Source organism: Histoplasma capsulatum (assembly GCF_000150115.1).
Source record: "Histoplasma capsulatum G186AR genomic scaffold supercont2.2, whole genome shotgun sequence".
Taxonomy (NCBI): domain Eukaryota; kingdom Fungi; phylum Ascomycota; class Eurotiomycetes; order Onygenales; family Ajellomycetaceae; genus Histoplasma; species Histoplasma capsulatum.
The window spans coordinates 2,345,771-2,368,871 of NW_025544802.1; the positions used below are offsets into that span (position 1 = coordinate 2,345,771).

The following is a 23,101-nucleotide window of genomic DNA, read 5'->3' on the forward strand; positions in this document are numbered from 1 at the left end:
ATCGTCGTCTCCTTATTTATGGGTGATGTTGATTCCTATATCTAACCGCATATGCCCTTCATCAATTAGGAAGTTGGGCCAAGAGACTCAATCTAGTTTAAGTTGCTAATACCAATCTTGTTATTGTATATAAAATCTCAAGTGTTTGTCTAGTATAGCCATGTGTATTTGAGAATTTATCAAGACAATCTACATTTCCAAGTTGGTTTCTCACGTGTCTGTTTCATCTCATTGACAGCTAGGTTTTGTGCCAAGCCAAGCCATGCCCAGCCTCCCGTTCTGTGTTGTAATTATGTAGAAGTGCATTGGTGTGTAGGTTTGAAGCGATCCGTCCATTGAGCTCAAGCTGTGGTTAATTTTAAGTGTGACGTCCGGCTGATCCCCCCTTAGCTGCCGAATTCAGGGTCAATTGGAATGCTGCCTGTGTCGGCGGCCGGCAAATTTTTGGCGGATGAATATTGATTGACGCCCCTTGCTGTAGATTTTGGCAACGGAATAACGCAATCTGACAGGACTTAAGTCCATAATTTCAGAAGACATGTTAGATAGCATCACCAACACCAATGCAGGAAGAAGCTTGTGATGGCCTGAGGTATGTGACTAATAAACAGACCACAGGTCACGCAGCCTGCACAATCTGGTCCTTGCAGCCGTTGAGCAGGATGGAGTTGCAACAATAGCAACAGTAGTTCCGTATTCCCCAGACTAATGTTATGAATCCAATGGCCGGCACGACCTTTCCTAGGTCCACCACGATTTGTGTAATTGGAAAGAGGCCTGGCAGATCATCCTTACGCAAACTGCTCTCTGTGCATTGTATCCGTAAACTCGGCTCTCATTCTGCCTTTCTCAGCGACATACATAACGGCATGAGGACGGATTCTGCTACTGTCAACAGGTCGCCCACCAAATACTACGGCATGTAGTACCAAAATTTGGCAATCAAGGCGCCGTTAATGAAGCCGAACACAGGCATAATTATCACCAAGGACAACCATCGCAAACTTGCGTCCAGCGGCCCATCACTACGGCTGAACGGTTAGCAGAGGAACCTTAGAGATGGGCGTGAAAGTACTTGCGCCAGAGCCTGCTGTGGCGCTGAACCAGAGGAAAACCAACCGCGAGCAAAAGAACTATACGAGGGTAACAAGACGCGACATGGGTGTGCCGATGGTTCAGACCCGCTAGATGGCCATCAGGAGCAAGAGTACCTAGGTATATACCAGTAACGACAAAGAGGGAGATGGATGTGAGCTTTCTCGCTGATGAAACGATAAGCAATAGAGAAGACAGTTGACCGTGAAATCAAATACTTTTGCAAATTGCGATCGTGACAGACTGGTGATGTAGGAGCCAGTTGTGCCGCGATATTCAAGCTGCCATCCTGTGAACTCGTTCTTATCCAGTATAGAACCTCCCCACGCACCTCAAGATGTGCGCGATTGAAGCCATTGTTGGTGCCACTGACAAAACCTACATGCTAGCCTTGCGGGAGGGGCTCTCAGATAGAGTATAGTGAGAAGCTAATTATCCCAGCTTTCACTCTCTAAAATGGTGATACGGATTGTGGTTGACGATATCGCCCTAGGGAGTATCAATATTTGACATTACCGCTTTGGCGTAGTCAACACAAAGTAGAATGATTCTGCAATTAATTTATTATCGCGAGGTCGCTCATGTATAGACAATTTTTTTTTTTTTGAGGGAGGGGGGTTTCCATACCGCAGTGTGCACAATTTCATCCGCAGCTTTTCTTTTTATGCCTATTGCACCCCAATTTAACAGAAGTATGTCGAAGCATAAAAACAGTAAGTAGTCGTTGCTTTAACATGAATTCCACCACATTGGAGGAAAAGTGGGTATAGGCGAGTACTTTTCGATTGTGACTGTTTAAGGATGAGGCAGCCGTTGACAAGCAGTTGGTTGATGCTCTCTGTGATTGGTGAATTAGACGCTTTAGGCCAATTTTCGCTTAGCGCGCGATGCTTGCGGCTTGTTCCACATCGAGGTGGCTAAACCAGATTGAGAAATCTCCGTAGCAAGGATTCAACTGACAAAAGGCGATTCACAGAGACAAAACAAGATTCACCGCAAAGCTGAAGAAGCCGTGAAAGGCCTGTGGGCCTCCTTGTTTCATTATTCCATGTGGATAGTTCGTGACAAGTAATCCTCCCCTTTCATCTTCCCGTGCTACCTAACCTGGCGCTCACTGAATCATTTCTGTCCTCGCAACAGTACAACTACAGGTAAAAGCCTCATGAATTGCTCTTTCGACACCACATATTTTATTCGCCTGAGCGACGACGCGTCCCAAATCATCCACCATGGCTCCTCCGGCTGGCGGGAAGCGTAAACGCGGCGATAGGTCATGGTCCGGAGATGCGGGAAACGATGGCCCGCGACCGTCTCCTCATCGTCCTGGAAATCTCAACCTGGCCCAGCAGCAACAACAATACCAGTTCCATGGCCAAGGTCGGGATTCGCAGGATAACCGTGGCAGAGGGGCCAGAAGAACAAGCAGAGGCAATAATCGGAACGGTACACCAGTGTCGAGAGGAAGTGACGCTCACAACTCTCATCAGAAAGAAAGCTCTCCCTCATCGAGATCTGTCATGCAATCGCCTAGAGAACACCAGGAACTATCTCAGCCGAGTAGGACGCCATCGACACCAATATCTAGTGCCATAGCTAAACCTCAAGCGACCTACTATGCTTACGATTACGTGACACAGGAGTGCATTGATAGCTGGATGTCGACGGGAAAGAAAAATATCGTCTTAGCTGGGATCAGCGCTCGGAATATGAAAGATTCCGCAGTTATTTCGTCTGTCTTCCAGGAAATTATCCATTCAGTTTTTGAAGGCCGAATATCTGCAGTCGATGGCGGGACGTGTGTGAAGGAGATTATAGGCGATGATGGGGCGACCGACATGGGTGAACTGAGCGGCCCAATTATTCCAATTTTCGATGCACGTTCTCTTTTCCTTGATACCCTCTCTATTTTAACAGATGCGGATGCATCACATTCGAATCTTCGTACCTTTGTATTTTCGACAGGAATCTCGGCTTCGTTGATGCGGCAACAGCTCGAAACCCCTTTGCTACAGTCCCTTGGCCTAATCCGCGACACCTTTGCTCGTATGGGTATTCGTAAACAGACGAATCTACTTTATCGACAGTCAAATTATAACTTACTACGAGAAGAGTCTGAAGGATACTCTAAATTGTTAACGGAACTGTTTACGACTAGCAACAATGAGCCCCCGTCTGCCGAAGTTGTTGAGGATACTTTTGAAAGAGTCAAAGCTATGATTGGAGCATTTGACATGGATGTTGGAAGGGTACTTGACGTTACGCTAGATGTATTCGCTGCAGTTCTCGTGAAACAGTATCGATTCTTTGTTAAGTTCCTTCGAGTCAGCTCTTGGTGGCCGAAAGACGAAAATATCCTTCGCCGATATAGCGTAATCGCGGAGCCGGGTTTACCGAAATGGGCGCTACCTGGATCTGCCGGATGGTCTACAACAGAGGAAGACCGGGAAGAGGCTCTTCGTATGAATGAGAAGCGAGATCGTCTTTTCTGGGACAGAGCTCGCAAAGTTGGCATCCGTGCATTTTTCGAAATAGGCCGAAGCCAGTTATTAGACCAAGACCAATTAAAGTCCATATCCGAACTCGGAAATGGCGCCCCAGATGATGAAAATGAGACTCGGAAGTGGATCGAGCAAACGGGAACGCTCCCACCAAAAGGAAATAGAGTTGCAGCGCAACTTCTGGGATTCAAGTTACGGTTTTACTCGTCCAATGCTCGAAATTCCTTTGACATCTTACCCGATAATCTCATCTATCTAGCTGCTTTGCTTATCAAAGTTGGTTTTATATCTTTACGAGATCTGTACCCTCACCTTTGGCGTCCCGATGAGTCTATGGATTCGCTGAAAGAAGAGAAAATGAAAGAAAAAGAGCAAAGAGAACTGGCCTCTAGGCCTGGCGCTGGCACAATGAATGCTTTGATGATGGCTGGTGCTTTGAGTGATGACACCATGCCGGTACCGGCTCCCAGACCTCGAGAGGCCGATACTCGCGCAGCAACACCTGCTAAGGATCAGGATCCGGATAAGACGCCTCAATCGAAAGTCGATGAGACCAAAGACACATTACCCGAACCAGCTGACCAGAAAGTGCTTCTATTGAAAAGCCTGCTTGCTATTGGTGCCTTGCCGGAATCCCTTTACATCCTTGGTCGATTTCCTTGGCTATTAGATGCGTATCCGGAGCTCCCAGAATACATCCACCGTATAATACACTATTCTCTGAGCAAACTCAGTGGTTTGTCGCGACCAATGTCGTCAAGGAATGACATTAAGGATCAAAAGAAGATCGCCAGTTCAGATCAAGCAAGCCTTCCAAAGGGACATATCCGTTTGGCTGATGGCCCCCCTCGACGTGTCCTTCGTTGGGCGTTGCTAGATAGAGAAGATACCAACGATGGAACAGATTATCGATTTTACTGGGACGATTGGACTGATAATATACCCATTTGCCAGACAGTAGATGATGTATTCGCCTTGTGTGAATCATTTTTGAATCTTTCTGGTGTTAAAATCGGACAGGATCCAGGACTGTTGACAAAATTAGCCAGGCTTGGGAATGAAAGTTTACTTAGCGATCCGTCGGACTCAAATCGGACTCGATGGCGAGATCTTTGCAAACGTCTCCTGGTCCCTGCTTTGAGTTTGACGAGAGCGAATCCGGGAGTTGTAAACGAAGTTTTTGCACTGTTGAGTCACTTCCCGCGAGAGGTGAGGTATTCCATTTATGCTGAATGGTATTCTGGCCAAACTTCCCGACTTCCTGATATCAAATCCGCCTTCGATCAAGCGCGAGCGGAAACGAAGGACGCTCTTAAAAGATTAAGCAAAACCAACATCAAGCCGATGGCTAGAACCTTGGCAAAAATCGCGTACGCTAATCCGGGAATCGTTATCAGCGTCGCGATAAACCAGATCGAAGCATATGAGAACTTGATTGAAGTTGTAGTGGAATGCGCAAGATATTTCACCTACTTAGGATATGACATCCTTACCTGGTCACTAATCAACTCTCTTGGGCAGAAGGGAAGGAGTCGGGTTCAAGAGGGAGGGCTTCTAACTAGCAAATGGCTCAATGCCCTTGCATCCTTTGTCGGTAGGGTATTCAAACGATATTCTACCATCATGGACCCTGTTCCTGTCCTTCAATACGTTGGCGAACAGCTTCTAAAAAATAACTCCACCGATCTAGTTATTCTAGAACAACTTATAAGTTCGATGGCAGGAATCGTGACTGACACAAATTTTAACGACTCCCAAATTCAAGCTATGGCCGGCGGCGAACTACTACAGTCTCAGACCATGTTACAACTTCTTGATAAGCGCCACGAATCAAAGATGACCTCCCGGCGACTTATGAAATCTTTGGCAGATTCAAAGCTTGCGGGACAGCTTCTCATAACTGTTGCACAGGAACGGGCCACCTGTATATTCAAGGAATCCGAGGCTGATGATGAACTAAAGCTACTTGGTAATATCTTTGACGAGATCCATCGAGTATTAACTCAATACATCGATCTACTTAGGAGCAATTTCACAGTTGAGGAATTTGACGCTTTCGTGCCTGACGTTGCAAGCCTCATTGGTGACTTTGGATTGCAGCCCGAAGTGGCATTCTGGATTACCCGGGCTAGTGTTGCACATCAGATTGCGGAAGTCGACGCGAAGAAACGGGAGGAGGCTGCGAAGAAAACGGAAAGTGAACCTGCTACTCCTGTTGTCGCATCATCGAAGAGTCCCGGTGGAGATATGGCAATGGTCGATGATGGCGAAGCTGTGGAAAAAGAATATCCATCTGAAGATGTGATCATGGCTACTGAAGAATCTGTCCCTATTTCCAATGATAGCCAGAACGAGACGCCGTCAAACCTTCCGTATACTCCACTTCCAGCTAAATCTACCGCAGAAAACCTACCATGGCATCCAGTTCTCGAAAGCGTTATGGAAAAAATCAAAATCACAATGCCAAGAAGCACATGGGAGGTTGTTGGTCTTCCATTCTTTGTAACGTTTTGGCAACTGTCACTGTATGACATTCATGTTCCTCAACGCGCTTACGAAGAGGAACTGGAACGTCTCAAAAAAAGGATCCAGGCTATCTCCCAAGACAGGTCCGATGTTAGCGTTGCTGGTACTTTGAAAAAGGAGAAAGAGAAAAAACAAATTAACGACCTCCACGACCGAATTCTAGCGGAGAACAAGACCCATCTTAGATGTTACGGTTTAAATCGTGCAAGATTACAGAAAGAAAAGGACCGGTGGTTTATTGGATTGAGAGGGAAACATGAGGCCCTCAACATTGCGGTCATGGAACAGTGTCTATTACCTCGACTACTTCTCTCCCCTATTGACGCTTTCTACAGTTTCAAGATGCTAAAATACCTACACTCCTCAGGAACACCCAATTTCCGAACGGTGGGATTCCTTGACCAATTGTTTCGCGAGCAGCGTTTGACTGCAATAATTTTCCATTGTACATCTAAGGAAGCTGACAATTTTGGTCGTTTCCTCAACGAGATACTACGTGATTTAACTCGATGGCATGCCGACAAGGCTGTCTACGAGAAGGAAGCGTACGGGGCTAAAAGGGACCTCCCAGGATTCGCTATGGCTGTGGACCAAGAGGGAAAGCCGAAGTCTTTTTTGGACTATGAGAACTTCCGTCGAATTTTGTACAAGTGGCACCGCATTTTTGGCGCTTGCTTAAAGACCTGTCTTTCAGGAGGCGAATATATGCATATCCGCAACGCCATCAGCGTATTGAAGGCCGTGGTCCAACATTTCCCTGCAGTTAACTGGATTGGCCGAGACATGCATACTTGTGTTAACAACCTGAAAACCATGGATCCACGTGACGATGTCAAAATTCCAGCTGCTTCATTGATTGGGGATTTGAATAGAAGGGAAAAGAAGTGGTTACTTCCACAAGCGTTCATGATTGTGAGTCTACCTGCGAAAATTATGGAGGGCGGAGCTAATTCGCCGAAGAATGAATCATTACCGGGTGACAAGGCCAAAGTACGGACACCGCAGCCCCCGTCAACTACTCCCAAACCACTGAATGCTTCAGCTCCTGACTTTAAACCATCTGAGACGTCAACCACGTGAGTCGATACAAACTTTGCCCCTCCCGATGAAATGGGACTTATTTCTGATGATACTTAGGGTAAATGGTGCGAAGCCTTCAGGGCCCGGGAAATCAGAGGTTGAAGATGGCGAGATTCAAGACGCGAAAATGTCAGAAGCTAGAATGAACGATGCAGCCACAAAACAAGAACTGACAAAAGATGACACCCAACTGCAACAAATACCTGACACCTCTAGCACCGGAGAACGCGCCGCTCCAAGTAGAACGGCGCGAACAGAACAGAGTGAAACTCACGCGGCAACACAAGAAGCGCAGCCAGCGAAACCAGTGAAGCCTGCGGAGTCTGCAACGACTTCTACACAACTCCCTTCACACCCCCCCGTGGCCACTCTTGCGCCCCCAGCAGATACACAATCCCTTGGTTCGGGTCGTGGTTCATCCTCACCTGCCCCGTCACGAGTAGTTGGTAAATCACCTTCTGAAACACCCCACCCGCCAAGCATCCCAAAACGTCCGGATGTAGATCGATATCTTTCTCAGTCTGGACCTCCCATCCGCCCTCTCCCTAACCGACCGGAACCTCCTCGATCATTTAAACATTCTGATGAGCGAACTGCCATGAGGCCACCCAGCATTCCAGAAGAACGAAGAGATTCTCGAGACAACAGACACCCAGATCGCCTTGGACGATTTGGTGGACCGGATCGCGAGAAGCTGTTTGAGCATTCCTTCCCTAGCGATCCCCGAGGCCATGCTCGCCAAAATGACCGGATTGGGGATAGAGATAGGCTTGATGGCCCTCGGATGGAGAGAGATTTTCCTCTGCGGCCCTCCGAAGATCATCTTGGACGTACAAGCTACAGAGACCCGCACGCCTCTCCAAGAGATCAGGAATGGCCTGACAGGACGAACAGAGCGAGGATGCCCCAAGCAGACGCCTTCCAAGCTCGGCATGAATCAGAGCGCCTTTTTAGAGATGGCGATATACATCAATATCGACCTTCTAATGTTTCAGAATCTCACGATCGAGACCATCCTCCACGCCTGTCTTACCCTGAACCCCCATCTCACCAGCGACATGAGCCTCCAAGACCTGAACGGGACGATAGAAGAAGCTGTGGCTCGCAACCTCCTAGCCCTACCACAGTTGAAGATTCCAATCCACCTAATAGACCTGAGAAGCGAAATGAGCGTGAAGAGAAGAAACTTGCAAATCTTAATGCTCACCCATTATCACGCTCAGAGGATCTCCCAACGGGGCCAAGAGGAGACAGATCCACTCATCCCGCAACGGGTGATAACCGTCATGGCCAAGACTCGCGATCATCGTACCCGCCACCAACGTCAGACTCGTCCTATGGCAGGTTGAATCAAGATTCGAGATTTCCCTCACGCTCGCAGGAGCAGTTTGAGAGGCCTCAAGATATCCCGTCAGGCCCAAGGAGAAATCCTTCCCAGCGTGGTGGGAGAAACGCTCCGTTGTTGCAGCCTCTTCCAATTCCGCCACAAGCTTCGGACCGCCAGCCACCCACAGGACCATCTCACCGACTACCCACGCGGAATCCTCCCCATCAGGATCAGCAGTCCGCCTCAACTTCGTCATCTGTGCCTGTTCCCCTGGACAATGTTGACACGTCCGGCATTCATCCTGACCGCCTAAAAGCACTACAAGCTCCCGGGGACGATGGAACTCAACCGTCTTCGCCTCCATCAACCTTACCACCTTCCGGTCCTCGGAGTGGTGGCCATCAACATTCTGTCCCTCCGACAACCACTCGAGGGGCACCTGGACCTTCATTTCCAGGAGAGAGGGGGCGGGCAGATAAACGATTTGCAGGCTTGAGTAGCATGCTTCAGCAATTTGGGGGTGCAGCAGATAAACCCGGGATGGGGACTTCAATAAGGGGAAGGGGTGCGAATCGCGCTGGTAGCAATTCAATCAATGCTCCATCACCTCAATCTACCAGACCACAAACTCCCGTTGGAGGGAAGGCTGACAATTATTCTGGTTCCGCACCTTCCTCAGGAACGCCAAGGCCAGAGCTTTTCCCTGGTCGCTCTGGCGTCGGACAGACACCACCACAAGAAGAAGCTCGTGGACTTACTCGAGCTGGCCGGAGAGCTGAAATTATAGAGAAGGCAGCAACAGAGTCACGACGATCCCCTCATCACTCCAGTGGTACTCATACTCCAGATCGGGAAAGAGATCGTGAACGGGACCGTGAGAGAGAACGCCAAAGAGACAAGGACCGGCAATACCGAGATCGGGACCGGGAGCGCGACTCCAGTCGTAGAGTTGAAGAGGAAAGTGCGAGGCCCAGTGCTAAACGGGATGAGTATCGAGAACGCCATCGAGACGGGGATCGTGACCGTGATAGAGGTCGGGCAACAGAAACCAGCACTAGGGACCAAGCTCGCAACTCACGAGAATCCTCATCGCGAAGAGCTGCTCAGAACTCGAGCGCAAACAGAGAGCCTGTCTCCGCTACCAGGCGGAGGGACAAGCGAGAACGTGAAGAGGGGCCCCAAGACAGCCACAACCGTGTCGGTAATTCTGACCTTTCCCCGCTGCCACCTCCACCGCCTCCCCCACCACCTCCAAGCGATCAGGAAGGCCGCAGATGGAGTAGTGGTGGTCGAGGTGACGATCGCAATAGAGATCGTGAGCGGGACCGCGACCGGGACCACGATCGCGATCGAGATCGAGATCGAGAGCGTCGAGATGTGGGTAGCGGCCGTGGAGGTAATGGTGGTGGTGGTGGTGGGACAGGCAACAACAGCAACAATGGAGGCACTTGGCCCAGGAAACGCGGAAGACCCGCTGTCCCCAGCATGGATGGCCGATCCAACGTTGCTGGTTCCGCAAGAAATGGAGCTGAAAATAAAAGGCCCAGACGCGGCCATTGATCGATTTTGTGTTTTCAAGCGACTGGATTATTTAGTTACTTGCCAACCTCTTTCTTTGTGTTTTGTATCATTACATTTTATCACGTTCCCTACTATACGAGCACTCACAATTTTCTGTTCCTATTTCGGAGTCAGGGATAGGTGTCATTGAAAACTTTATGTTTGCGTCTCAAGAGTCATTTTGGCGGTATTAGAGTGGTATATGAACATTACCAAATTTTCATTGTTTATTGACGCATTGGATCTCGAGTTATATTGCTCTCTTTTAAATATCCTCCCCATCCGCATGTGCTGTGTGTTTTCCCCGTTCCCCTGCAACTGGCATATTCCGGCGATACATCATAATTTTCCTTGATCATCTCTACTGGCTCTAGTCTTCGAAAAGTACAATCTTCCCTCGTTTCTTTCGTAATTACTTATTTCTTGCCAAGTAGGGATGGATGGTATTTCTTGTGCGGCGATTCTACTGACGAAATGTCTTGTTTTGGCCTGCTTGAAGCGGTATATTGTATTTGAGGTGTGTTAAACTGCAAAAATAAGGCATCCGCTTCTAGGATGAAAGCGTATTTCCCAGCACAAGCATGGGTGGAACATAAAGGCGTTGGAATTCGCCTGATAGTTGGATGGGTTGAATTAATATGCTAATATAGTTCAAGAATACGTCGTGCGAAAAATAAGAATATGAATTCCTGGGTAGAGAGACAAGGGATTCGTTGGTGTAGTTCGCCAGATGAAAGAGTAGACGAAAAATGGCCCCAACTTCAGGAAAATCCTGGTATGTATGTTACAGGTTGTGAAAAAACAATACTAGGAAAAACTGTCTATGAACAATATTGCTCGCCAAAAAGATGAAGATGAAATTATATCACCGCAGAATCAATGCAGGGGTATATACAACTAACAAAAGGATAATATGCTGCCCAAGGTGATGATGGCTGGTAAGGGGGTTTGTTTCCTGGTTTCATCCAGGCAAAATAAGCAAGGAAAGAGGACAACATCCTCGGAGCACCTCGATACACTAGACCTCAGCAGCTACCTCGTCTCCACGACAGCACTGAAGCCAAGAACGTTATTCACTTTTGGGATGGACTTCTTTTTTCCGAGAGCCATGCTCGACAATTTCCTCACTAGCGTATACTTTGTCTGCTGGTCCCATAGAAGTTGAGCCCGCTCGTCCAAATTGGCATCTGCGGGTTTGTCTGATTGCTGCCCGTTGGCCCCAACCACAGCACAGGTTGGCGACATGGGCCGGATTGGGGTATTTGAGCCAAGGGCCACTGCAGCTCTATCTGCTATCGGTGCCGGAACGGTACGTCTGCCAGTCATTTTTTCCATGACTGCACGTTGAAGGTCCAAACGACGTTGTCTTTCCTCGTCTGCACTCATCTCTTTTTCCAGCCCGTTTTCGTCGATTATTGTTTTCCCGCCAGTCGATCGCGAGTTCCATGACTGTGAATGAGGAAGAGGTTTTATAAATAGATCTCCGTCGTCTTGATTATCCCAGATTGGGGGTAAATCGGTATCAATTATGTATGTTTGTTCGGTGTGGGTTTCTGTTTGGTACTCGTTGCTTTCCATCAACAAGCTAGAAAGGCTGTCGGATTCTTCTGCCTGGGATTCGTGAGGCGACATATTCCATTCTTTGGAGGAAGTTATAGGGTGACATCCTTCATTGATAGGATCGTGTAGAATTGCACTCCGTAGCCACGTATCTATCTGCTCTGTTTCAGTCGGAGTACCCTCAATCGTCCAAATATCCGTCACCATGTCATTTGAAGATGAGACACTATATGGAGGTGTCTTGTTTCTTTGGAACATCGAATCCTCCCAATATTCTGCAAGCGGGTTGGTAACAGTTTCGCGAAAGGGGTATTTCCCACTGCCGGATGGACTTCGGAATTTCGATTCATATTTGGGCAACGATATCTTGCCCACGTCTTCATCAGCAAGTAGCCAGGACGCTTGTTTGTACTCAAACACATCCACGAAGCAGTCATGTGATATTTCTTGTTTCTCTTCCAGGTCTATGATCACATCGAATTTGCTTTTGTTCTCCAGATCTGACGTGCCATTCTCATTCTCATTTGACAGATGGGGTTCCTCATTATTAACACTTGAAGCGATATGATTCGGGATAGCAAACGATGGGATCTTCAAGTCGGGGAAGCGAGAACCCGAGATATTCGCACTCGCCGGGTCAGCGCAAGTATCAAATTCAGTCCATCTTTCAGGACATTCAATTTTCCTGGAAAGCAAGAGGCATGCTTTCTGTAACTGCCGTTCTGTCGCAGGAGTTAGGTATTGCCGATCGATCAAGGGCGACCGTGGTCTTGAGCTAGCAACTGGATTGCCGATGTCATAATATCGGTTCTGATCCTCTACATCCTCACGGGCTCTCTGAGGCGCTCGCTTCTACAGTATGTTACTACAGGAAGATTGGGCCTGGAGTGATGTGTAGCGAGGATTAAGAGGGGACAAACAAGAATGAACAAGAAACGTACATTAGTAATGAAATTGGAAAGTTGCCGTATCATGATGGAATGCACCCAGGCAATCGACGACACAGTTTCACAAGGGGCTCGGTTTGCAGAAGTTGCTTAGCTCGGAAGCCTTTGTTTCTTGATATGGTTCAAGAAAACCTAGTCTCTCCTCATTCCTGATAGAATGAGCGATTAAGGTATATCAAACCTTGCATTCTCTAAACGAAAGAAAACAGCAAGAATCACAGACGTCAGGGAGGCAGCAAACCTGTTCAGTTATGTCTTGGTATGATCCGATGCATGATCGTCCTGTCGAGAGAAAGTCCACTCGCAAGAGATGAGAGAGAACTTGGTGTGAAAGCTGAGAAATATGTGAGATTATTGCTTCAAGGGGTTAGAATCCAGGGGCCAAATATGGTGACATCCGCAGGGATTGTGTAACCAATATTAAATGGCGTTTGGATGAACAAGGGCTGCTCCGAGTAATTTCATCCGATCATGAAAGCCACCGATCAACAATGAACAACTAAACAGGAGCTGGTCAAGATGTAATTGACACTGTGGGATATGATCGGAGAGAAATGACTTTGAAGCTTTATTTTCCTTCAACCAGTGCACCGGGAGATGTAAGAGGCATCCAAAACGACAAAAACTTTGTCTCGCACTCGCAGCAATGGCCATGATAAATCCAGAGAGAGTGTTCATTTTGTTTATCCCGCAGGCCCCATATTTTATGCCCATAACCGACAAGGTTTTGCGGTTTATCAATCCAACGTCAACTCTAAGCCATTATAAACTAGCTTTGGTTTCGTATGTCCTGAAACACCAACATAAAACTCACCCACAACCCCTGGACCAAACTGCTCCACACAGCTGTCATGAAACAAGCAGGAGAAAAATTGGCCCATTGGTCATGCTGTCCAATGAGTACGGAAAGATGAGTGACATGGATGATTTTCTGCCCCAAGGAGACCAATATGGCGGAAGCTAGGGCCTTCGAACCATGTGGCTACTGTTGATATTTCTGTGGAAAAAAAAAAGGATATGCTCATCTCCTGGTGCTTTCGAACTACTACTCAACTTGACATGATTGCGCAAACCCAGCCTCTCCACATGTCCAGGTCCCGGCAGCCAGCGGAGGTGCCCGCCTAAACTCGCATTTGCGCCACCGACTGGCACTCTAGATTGTTGCGTGGAAAACCGTTCTTGGTGGGCGGCGAAAGTTAGAACTTGTGGGGAGAGTTGTCGGCAATCCCCAAAAAGCCCTGTCCTGATGTGGTTTCATCATCAGCAATGAGGCAGGGTCCCTTCAACTGTGGAAATGCCGCCATTCTTGTGAAACTTCAGACGCTACTGAGTTTCTTCATCGTGAATCCAATTGACCCAGGCTTCAACCATATTTCTCTTGGGGATGGTCATAGACGCCCCATTTATTTATCGTTATAACAGTGTCATTTATTTCCCTTGTACTCCGGTTATTTGGTAAGAATTGGAGATGGAGATCTGTTATGGCATTTGAACAACGGGATTAGTGGTATTTCAGAGTGGCGGTGGCTATCTGCTGAATGCTTACGCAGCAAAAGTGACTGGTGCACGCGTACTTGCTCACCAGGCAAATACAGCATCGATGATGAGGGCATCAACAGTGACGATATCATGTCATATATTCCATGGTTTCGTCGTAACTAGTTTATCACAACTCAGCGTGCGTGACGCTTTTCCGGCCGTTGCGTTTGAAAATGTTCATTGAGGCATATTTCAAATCCATATAGGGGAATGTAGGGGACTGGTATTCGACTATTTCACTCTTCTTAAACGTCCATCCCCGTAATGCCAACCAAGCTTCGCAATATCTACCCTAACCCCATAAGCCCTCTCAGCAACGGCTACGGTATTCATATCAACCTTCACAATCCGTATCCCATTCTCAGGACCTCAAAACTACTCGGAAAAACACAAAATGGAAATGCCACTTGGCTCAACTCTATATAGCCTTCTTCCGACAGACTCCCAGCGTTGCAGGATGCGATGGCGCAGGTATTTTCATGAATGTACTGTACATTCAGTATCTTCATTACATTTACGTGCTTCGATTGGTATTCTGTGTTCAACCAAAAGCCGGGTATGATTATTATCCGTGCCCCCTGGCAGGTCACAGCACGGAACGCTTCCGGAAAAGTCACAAGTCCCACCTGGCCTAAGGGTGTTTTGATGACACTATAGCGGCTGCTGCCCTGCGGTTCATGAGTTGCTGGTCTTCTCTTAGCAAAGGTCCCGGAGGAGATAGAGATATCCACGCTCCGGCAGCCGTAGTTTGACTTTTATATAATCACAGCAATTCGCCGGTGTGTGACATAAAAGATGCAAGTTCAATAAGTCGCCTCCACCGAGGGAAGTCTCGATATCTCACGTGCCGTTTTCGGATCAGTGAGTTTGGATCCGTCGTGACGAGTGTGCCAGGCTGATGCCCAAAGCTTTTGGAACCTCTTAACCCCACGCTTTTGAAGCGAGGGGAGACAAATGCGGGACAATCAGGTACCAGACCTGTTAGGTGGTACTCCGGCAAGACCACAAGAGAAACTCCTCGACCCTCTGCATTTCGGATATGAGGTACTACTACGTTGAAATTATACGCTGGGTCAAGAGATAATATAAGTAGGGCGATGCTGGTAAGTGTTTGGCTGGCTCAAGAGTGATGTTGTAAACTCGATTATCCATTATCTAGGGGTTCGCTGGAACCAATTCGACGCTCATGGCCAGCTTGAATACTAATTATTAGATCCACGAAATATGCAGCGCAATTTAGAAGGGAGAAAAGCTGACAGTTTTATTCAACACAAGTGGGGTTGTTGTCGGTGTTGCTATCCAGTGGCGTTTTATGTCGAACCCGTCGATTCGAAGCTCACTGAATGAAAGTTAGCTTTTCCTTTTTTTTCCCCCATCATTGTTCTTCCAGTATGATGGATAGATTCTTCAGTTCTGTTATGCCACAGGGCTCACAGATGCCTATGAGCTCTGAAGAGTATGGGTTGCTGAGCAACTGATAGTCGCTGGGTGTGTTTGAGCTTATTTGATCAGGTTGTCAACCGTCGGAGGGCTGAAGGTATGGTAAAGAGTATCTTAGTGACGATCAGTTAGTTGTAATCAGTACATTCATGTAATTTAATGTTAAAAAGATATGTAACATACTCTTAATATTCGTTTTTGTACCGCACAAAGAATTCAAAAGTGTAATAGAAGTGCAGTTTCTATGGAGAATATTATATTTCAATTTTTTTTTTTATAGTTAGAAGTAGTATATTAATGTATTCATCATCAAGCACTCGCCTACGTCCACTCACATAAAGGTTAAATTCCAGATGAAATTAATTATACAGTACTATAATTCATGAAAAAGGGGTTGGAAAAATAGGGGTAGCATTGAAATATACATGGCAATTGTGTTACATCCGGGTAAGACCCGAGAAGACTTAGGGTCATGGCGCTTAAAGCTTGGTTATCGAAGTTAGTTGTGACACCCTGTAATTGCCACCAATGAATGTCACAGTTGGGGTATGGGTTTAGTGGCCCAGGGCCTAAAGCTTGGTTGGCAGGCCCCAAGTAAACCCACCCTCACTTAGGGGACTTGCCAACTGATATGTACTGTACTACATAAATTTTTCGCCTGTGCAATACTTTCTCCACCGGTACTGCGTAGTGTGTGCATTGAACCCTGGATTATCACATAAATTACATAAGCATTGATCCTTTTGAACCCTTCTTAATTGTTCCAAAAACTCCCTAGAGTTCATTATTTGACCCTCTAACTACCCTTCAGTATCCTGCCGATATGTCGCGATTATCCACTATTTGCTCAACCTGCAAGTGTAAACTTGGGTTGTTGGCTGACAATATTTTCACCTGCAAGCCCGCCACGTTGAATAAAAGGGAACGAAAATGCAGCCATTTTAGAAGACAGTGACTGGTGGACTTCTGAAGAATACGATGAGCGTAGGATAGTAGGATTGGCCCAAACACAGAGATCCCCTGTTTTCCACCTCCTCGCCCATTGGCCATGTCGTACATCTGCATCACCAAGGTGTCAGGAAGAGATCCGAGGTGGGTTTTACGAACTGCACAGAAGGAAAACATGAAAGGGAGGTGCCAGCTGCGGTTGAAGCTTTAAGATTTCACCCGGGGTTACCGTTTATGGGAAAGTTAAAGGGGTCCACAGGTGGCAATTTTCAAAACCTCTGGACAAGATATTTTTGTCAGTTATTATGATACGGGAGGTGCGGCATTCCAAGTCCTTGCACACAACCAGAAATTTTTATGGTAAGTGTGTTACATCCCAGTGCACCAGACCCTTGATGCCTAAGGCAGGGATGTCAAGTTGGACATCAAGGCCCGATAGTTTCCTGGAAAAAATAAGTCCCTACACAGGCTAGAAATTATATGGTAATTATGTTACATATCCAAAAGATTGATCAAGGGCTTGTTGCCAAAAGCTTGGCACCACCCCATATCTTCTCCGATGAAGACAGAATTCGTTGGAGCAGCAGTATTTGAGATTCCCATTTATATTTCTGGCATATGCAAGGACTTATTCTCCACAACATCGTGCTACTGCTAGCTGGAATCATGATTATTCATAGTCACGCAGTACCAGGTTTCAAATTTGAAGGTCTCAATATTTTTTTTTCCAGGTCGAAGTGTCAAAATATGGTTTAAGCTTAAAAGTCAAAAAGCCTACAAAACGTGCTCATAGCATTTAAACTTCGCTTGGCTGATGTCATAGTGAATCAGAAGTCGACGAACGAGGCAACCGCCCAAGCGACTAATTAGGGAAAGAATTGGCGCAACGACCACGCGTGAGAAGTCCTGAGGGTTTTAGTTCCAAGGATTAGTGAAAACAGAAACACGTCAGGAATCACGCTCCAACTCGGGGACTGAGTTTGCCGCCGCCAATTTAACATTGGCACGTTTCGCCCTCAACAGAACCATGGATGCCTCTATTGCGTGATATGCACGACATCATTGGCTACTCGTTTGCCTTGGATCGGGTATTGGCCGTGACTCGGTGAATATAAGAAGACAGTGACGTTTCTCTCGTGAGCATAAAGATTTTTCCTGAATTCGCTATACTCTTTCGAAACTCATTATTTCAAACCAAAGTTGACTTCCTAGCTTGGGCCATTCGAAGAAACCAGTGCGGAATCTTATATGATGAGTTGGATAGAGCACCCACCTTCTCACCGACATAGACGATTTGCGCTTCTACCGAGCGGTGTTTGTTTAACTCCCGAAGAGGAAGCACAGATTGTCAGTCGCACCGGGAGAAAGCCCATACCACCACCAGACGTGGTCAGACAGGCCTGGCTCTCTGGAAAATATAATGATGAGGAAGAGAACAAGGTCAAAAGCAGTAGCAAGATGCGGGAACCTGAGAATCACTTGTTACGAGGGACGGATTGCCGGCAAAATCATGGAGAAGTCGAGGAAAACATCGCAAACAGTCAACGCAACGACTTTGTGATTCGTAGTCCAAGTCCAAGTCCAAGTAACGGAGAGATAGCGGACACGATCCCGGCGAAACTGAAAATGTCACCAATGAAATTGTCCAGTAACGAAGCTGGTCGTCTTGGAGGGCAATTCTCTCTCGTACAGAGAGCAATCAGCTGTTAGCCCCGTCTGGTACGGTTCGCCCTCTTGGTTCGTTATGATTTCCGGCTGGGGTGGAGCGTGGAGTGGTGTTGCACATCCAGATACCCAGGACTCAACTCACTAAAATGGTTCCGCTTTGAGGGTGCAACCAAGGGGTGATAGCAATGTTTACCCTCTGTATTAGCGGTGGCTTATAATCTTTGGCTAGAATCTAGTTTTCTTGCGTTTCCTAATCCCTCATCTTCATCTTATTCTTTTATAATTTCATGATATTTTCAATTCTTTGGTTTTTGATTTCTTGAGATACTAGTATCGATATTCATGTGCCTTTTTATAAAAAAGGTGAGCGGTTTCTAAGAGCCGGCGTTGTTGAAAAATTCAGCTTGGTTTCAATGTGCTCTCTGTTATTAGAGCATACATTAAAAAATATCCTGTAATAATAATATCCCAAATGAATTGAGAGCCATGAATGCATTGAATAATTTCTTTCTGGAGGTGGGATCCTGAGCCTGTTACCTATTCCTAAATTGACACTAGCGCCAGATTACATCATCCAATGTCCTTTGCCTTTTTCAGTAAATTTCTCCGACGACCGGTTCTTTATGTCGCCTCGTCATCAAAGAACCAACACGATCGCCGCAAAACGCGCTGCATCCTTGACAGTTACCAGCATGGCCCATTAGATGTTTAATGGCCATTATGCGAAACCACTGCATACCTTTCAATCTTCTCCAATCTCGACATCGCTCCTTTTTCACAACTCTTCGCCATGGCGGACTACAAAAACTGGAAGGTTACTGACTTAAAGGCGGAACTGAAGCGACGCGGCATTCCCCAAACGGGTCTCAGGGTTAAACAGAATTTCATTGATCGATTACTCCAAGCAGACTCTGCAGCGCCACCTGGTCCCTCTGCGGAGCCTCCTTCACCAAACAATCCCCCTGAAAAACAAGCCCGAGAGGTACCTGAACAGTTGCGCCAAGATGAAATCCCCGGCAACCACCAGCCACCAGTTGCGTCGGAACCTGGTCCTGAGGCTACTGAATCTAAATCGAAAGAACTACCTGCAGCCGGTGCACAAGAGCTGCTGTCACACAGTTCTACTGAAGATGAGCCCATGAAAGATAAGGAAGAGATTGCAGACATTAATCGAGCCGAAGCGATTACCGAAGACTCGACCGCCGAAGCGCAGGCTCAAATTCAGGAGTCCAAGGCTGAAGAACCCGCGCAGTTGCAGGACGCCGTAAAGGAGCCAGCTCCATCTGTTCCCTCAGCTCCTCGCAACCCGGAATCTGCAACTGTGTCGCCTACCGAGGAGACAATCGACTCGAGAGAGGAGTCCATAGATGACTCCAGGAAAAGAAAAAGGCGAAGCCAGAGTCCACCCCCTTCTCCTACAACTACGGTTCTGAAGAGGGCTAAAGCTGAGGATGGATTTCCGCGGGTATTATCGAAGGAGAATATCCCAGCAGACACAGGTATCCTTTCAGGGGAGGGGGTTGCGGCTGTGCCAATCGTTGATGCTGCTGCACCTCGAGACGCTGAAATGCAAGGTACAAACCTAGAAAATACTGAAGCGGGACTTCGGGAACCGGAACCAACACCCCAATCGGAACCAACCGTCGTCCAAGAGGCAAACGAGGAAGATAACAGGGCTGCTGAATCCCACTCCGTCCCCCTGGATGAATCCAGAATCGAGAGGCCGGAAGATCTCCATCTCAGCAAGCACCCATCCGCCGATGCACGCTTCAAGAGTTTGTTCCCGGTCGCAAATGGTGGTCGGGAACTCTCCCCTTCTCCTAAGGGCTTGGGAGGAGAAGAAGCCGCAGATCGTATTGTGCCCCCAGCCCTCCACCCAGCTACCACATCCCTGTATATACGCAATTTCATGCGACCTTTACAGCCAGCAAACCTCAAAAAGCATCTTGTGACCCTTGCAGCCCCACCGGCGTCATCAATGCAACCTGATATAATTGTCGATTTCTTTTTGGATTCCATTAAAACACACTCATTTGTTACTTTTACAAATGTTTCCGCAGCCTCCAGGGTACGTGCCGCGCTCCATGGGACCATTTGGCCTGATGAGCGAACAAGAAAGCCGCTCTGGGTTGATTTCATTCCAGAGGAGAAAGTCAAAGAATGGATTGCGGTTGAGCAAGAATCTGGTAGTGGCGCGAGAGGTGCACCTCGCTGGGAGGTGGTCTACGACGAGATTGAGGGAGGCATTACAGCTTCTCTCCGGGAAGCCAATCGCACAAATCAATTCCCATCCCACAATAATCGCGATCTCGATCAAAACGTAGGTCGAGAGCCGCCGTTGGGCCCACGTGCGACACACGGTCCTGTACATCGAGATAGTCGTCCTGTTGCACCACCCGCCCCACCAGTACGGTACGGGGGTGAAGGTTTTAAAGCCCTTGATGACAGATTCCTTTCCACCGCTGCAAAGCCGAAGCTTTACTATCTCCCCGTTCCACAAAAAGTCGCGGAGAAGCGCCTTGATCGATTTGCCAGCCTCGACCGTGCCAGGCCTCCGTCTCGACGAGGAGGTGATGAGATGCGCAAATACACTTTCGAAGATACAGATTATTTCGTGGACAGAGGCCCCGAATATGGAAGCCGTGGTCGCCGAAGAGGTGGTAGGGGTGCTCGGTTCAGGGACCGTGGAGAGTTTAGAGATAGCTGGCGGCGATAAGTGGGATGGTCGGGTTTGGGATAGGGGCCAAAGCTTTACAATCAACAAATGATGGATCAGCAAGCCTCCATACCGCTCTACATTCGACTGCAGCGAGATACGACGGATTCGGATCATAGTTATAGGAACATTGGGAGTGTTATCTTTTGCCCCTTCGAAATACCTTTTTACGCCATACGAATAGAAAATGGACATGAATTTTAACAATCATGTCTCCTCGCAATTGTATAGGCCCCATTTTCTTCCCTCTTGTATTATTTTATTTTCCCATTTTATTTTTGTTTCTTTATACTATTCCCTACTGCCGGCCGTCATTTTGAGTCGACGAGATTCAACATGGAGAAAAAGAAAGGCATTTAGTAATGCAGGAATGGCATTATTTGTTTTGCTCACGGCGTTTTGTCTTCTTAGTAAGGCTGGATGAATATGGATTGAGAAAACATATCGGATAGTTTGGTCCCCAACATCTTTCAACTTTTTGACTCCACATCCACATTGTCTTCTGCTTCTTTGGTTGTTGATAGGATTCGTGCAAAGCAACCACTCAGCACTCTAAGTAATGAAGCGATTCAAAACACATCATCAAACCATTGGTATGTTACGAAGGATATCTAGATACCATCATGGACACATAAACTTGACACGATATTCGCTGTCGGGGTTTGTGGATACAAAGGAAAATGAACATTCTGGCATCATCAAAGAAACATATGCACGGTATCGTATCTATGTTGCCAACTGCCACCCCTTTCGACATAGACAAGGACTATTCTATTCTCCATCAAATCGGCTGGCGAAGGAAATCATCCATTCTCGAATGCGTACCACTCATTACCATCGCTGATTCAGCATGTTGCCGAGCTCTATCAACAACTGTAAACTTTTTGCCCAACTCGCGGATTTCCTGCACACTCTGGCCTAGTTGACCGAGTAACGCGACCATGGCAACATCGTTGGCTTGCGCAAGGGATTCAGTTGAGAATGTATCGGACTGTTGTGGAGTTAGGAGGGACAAGTGAGAAATTAGGGAGCGGATGTTGCGCAAAATGGAGTGGGAGATCTGCGGGAAAGAGGTGGGTGTGGATGGTGTTTGGGTATTTGGTGTCTGTTGGGTGGAGATGCTGGAGAGATAAACTTTTATGAGGTGAAGGCGTGACTCGAGGGTTTTGACAGCAGTAAGACGGGTGGTTAGATTGGCGATCACTGTGATATAGTTGGTTAATTTTGTTAGTATCCAATTGATTGGGTCTACTTACGGTCTTCATCTTCCTTAGAAAGCGCAGAAACCTCTTCTGTAGTAGGGGTTTTCCCTAGCTTTTTCGATGCATCTCTGCCTTTGTCGCCGACGGGTTTCTTAGTGCCAACTGCTAGGGGATGTGGAGTGGCACTATTCGCCTCAATAGCAGTAGCATTTCCTCCTCCTCTTGCAACAAAATCGATACTTATCATTTCTGCCTCCCCAGTTTCTATATAATACGGCAGTTCTCGAAACCGCAGTGTCAAGCTGGGTTGTTGTCCGTCCACTTGCATCGATTTATCTCCGTCAACAGCATTGCTATCCTCCTCATATGTCGACTCGTAAATTGTAAGAGGGAGTTTCCCTGTGGTGTGGGACGTGTTGTTTTCAAGCCCGGAAGGATCAAATGCAAGCAGGACTGCTGTTTCGTTAAATTTCTGGAGGATATGTTCGTGGATAGGCAATTGGGAAGCGGTAGGACCTGTGGGCGGGGTGAGGGTGAACCATCCAACAAGGTCTAACGGAGGATCTTTATGGACATCCCTAACTATACCGAAAATGATATACCAGTTAGTAACACTTATTGAACAACGACTAGGTGCAGAGTGGACCGAACATTGTTGTAGTCTTTCTTCAAACCAGGGCTCAGAAAGTACACTGTCTCCATTTGAGGCGGTTACAACATTGCATTCAAATACATGCTCAAGGCTAATGGTCCGGCCCTTCTGCTGTCCTATTAGCGCCCCGACAATTGGTCCCTTTTCCTGTCTTGCAAAATGTCGGGTGACGTGATCTGAGATATTGAGGAGGACGAGAGGATGAAGTAGGATTTGGAGGCCCGAGTCGGACGATTTCAGGGAAATTAGAGGATTTAGCTCCGCCATCATTCGGGAGCTCTGATTTGGCCGCTCCCCAGTGACAGAGAATAATATATTTATGGAGTAGTTGTGGGTATATCCT

The 23,101-nt window shown here is 47.3% G+C and overlaps 6 protein-coding genes across 6 annotated transcripts; 3 read left to right on the top strand and 3 right to left on the bottom strand.

The window, feature by feature from the left end:
* Positions 1–2,324: 2,324 nt before the first annotated feature.
* On the top strand, positions 2,325–10,086 carry HCBG_01999 (tho2 protein; the record flags this gene model as incomplete). Its single annotated transcript, XM_045429048.1, has 3 exons — positions 2,325–2,652; positions 2,689–7,195; positions 7,257–10,086. 3 exons carry the CDS (start codon positions 2,325–2,327, stop codon positions 10,084–10,086), a joined length of 7,665 nt encoding a protein of 2,554 aa, XP_045290834.1.
* Positions 10,087–10,749: 663 nt separating this feature from the next.
* On the bottom strand, positions 10,750–12,620 carry HCBG_02000 (uncharacterized protein; the record flags this gene model as incomplete). The annotated part of the gene is made up of 2 exons (XM_045429049.1): positions 10,750–12,498; positions 12,588–12,620. 2 exons carry the CDS (start codon positions 12,618–12,620, stop codon positions 11,119–11,121), a joined length of 1,413 nt encoding a protein of 470 aa, XP_045290835.1.
* Positions 12,621–14,259: 1,639 nt separating this feature from the next.
* Positions 14,260–15,284, bottom strand: HCBG_02001 (uncharacterized protein; the record flags this gene model as incomplete). The annotated part of the gene is made up of 4 exons (XM_045429050.1): positions 14,260–14,419; positions 14,622–14,884; positions 14,977–15,158; positions 15,200–15,284. 4 exons carry the CDS (start codon positions 15,282–15,284, stop codon positions 14,260–14,262), a joined length of 690 nt encoding a protein of 229 aa, XP_045290836.1.
* A 2,438-nt stretch (positions 15,285–17,722) lies between these two features.
* HCBG_02002 (uncharacterized protein) lies at positions 17,723–18,537 on the top strand (the record flags this gene model as incomplete). The annotated part of the gene is made up of 1 exon (XM_045429051.1): positions 17,723–18,537. The coding sequence occupies one exon, from the start codon at positions 17,772–17,774 to the stop codon at positions 18,228–18,230; it is 459 nt and encodes a 152-aa protein (XP_045290837.1).
* A 327-nt stretch (positions 18,538–18,864) lies between these two features.
* On the top strand, positions 18,865–21,507 carry HCBG_02003 (SAP domain-containing protein; the record flags this gene model as incomplete). Its single annotated transcript, XM_045429052.1, has 1 exon — positions 18,865–21,507. One exon carries the CDS (start codon positions 18,979–18,981, stop codon positions 20,902–20,904), a length of 1,926 nt encoding a protein of 641 aa, XP_045290838.1.
* Positions 21,508–21,685: 178 nt separating this feature from the next.
* On the bottom strand, positions 21,686–23,025 carry HCBG_02004 (COP9 complex subunit 6; the record flags this gene model as incomplete). Its single annotated transcript, XM_045429053.1, has 2 exons — positions 21,686–22,107; positions 22,161–23,025. The coding sequence occupies 2 exons, from the start codon at positions 23,023–23,025 to the stop codon at positions 21,686–21,688; spliced, it is 1,287 nt and encodes a 428-aa protein (XP_045290839.1).
* Positions 23,026–23,101: the final 76 nt, after the last annotated feature.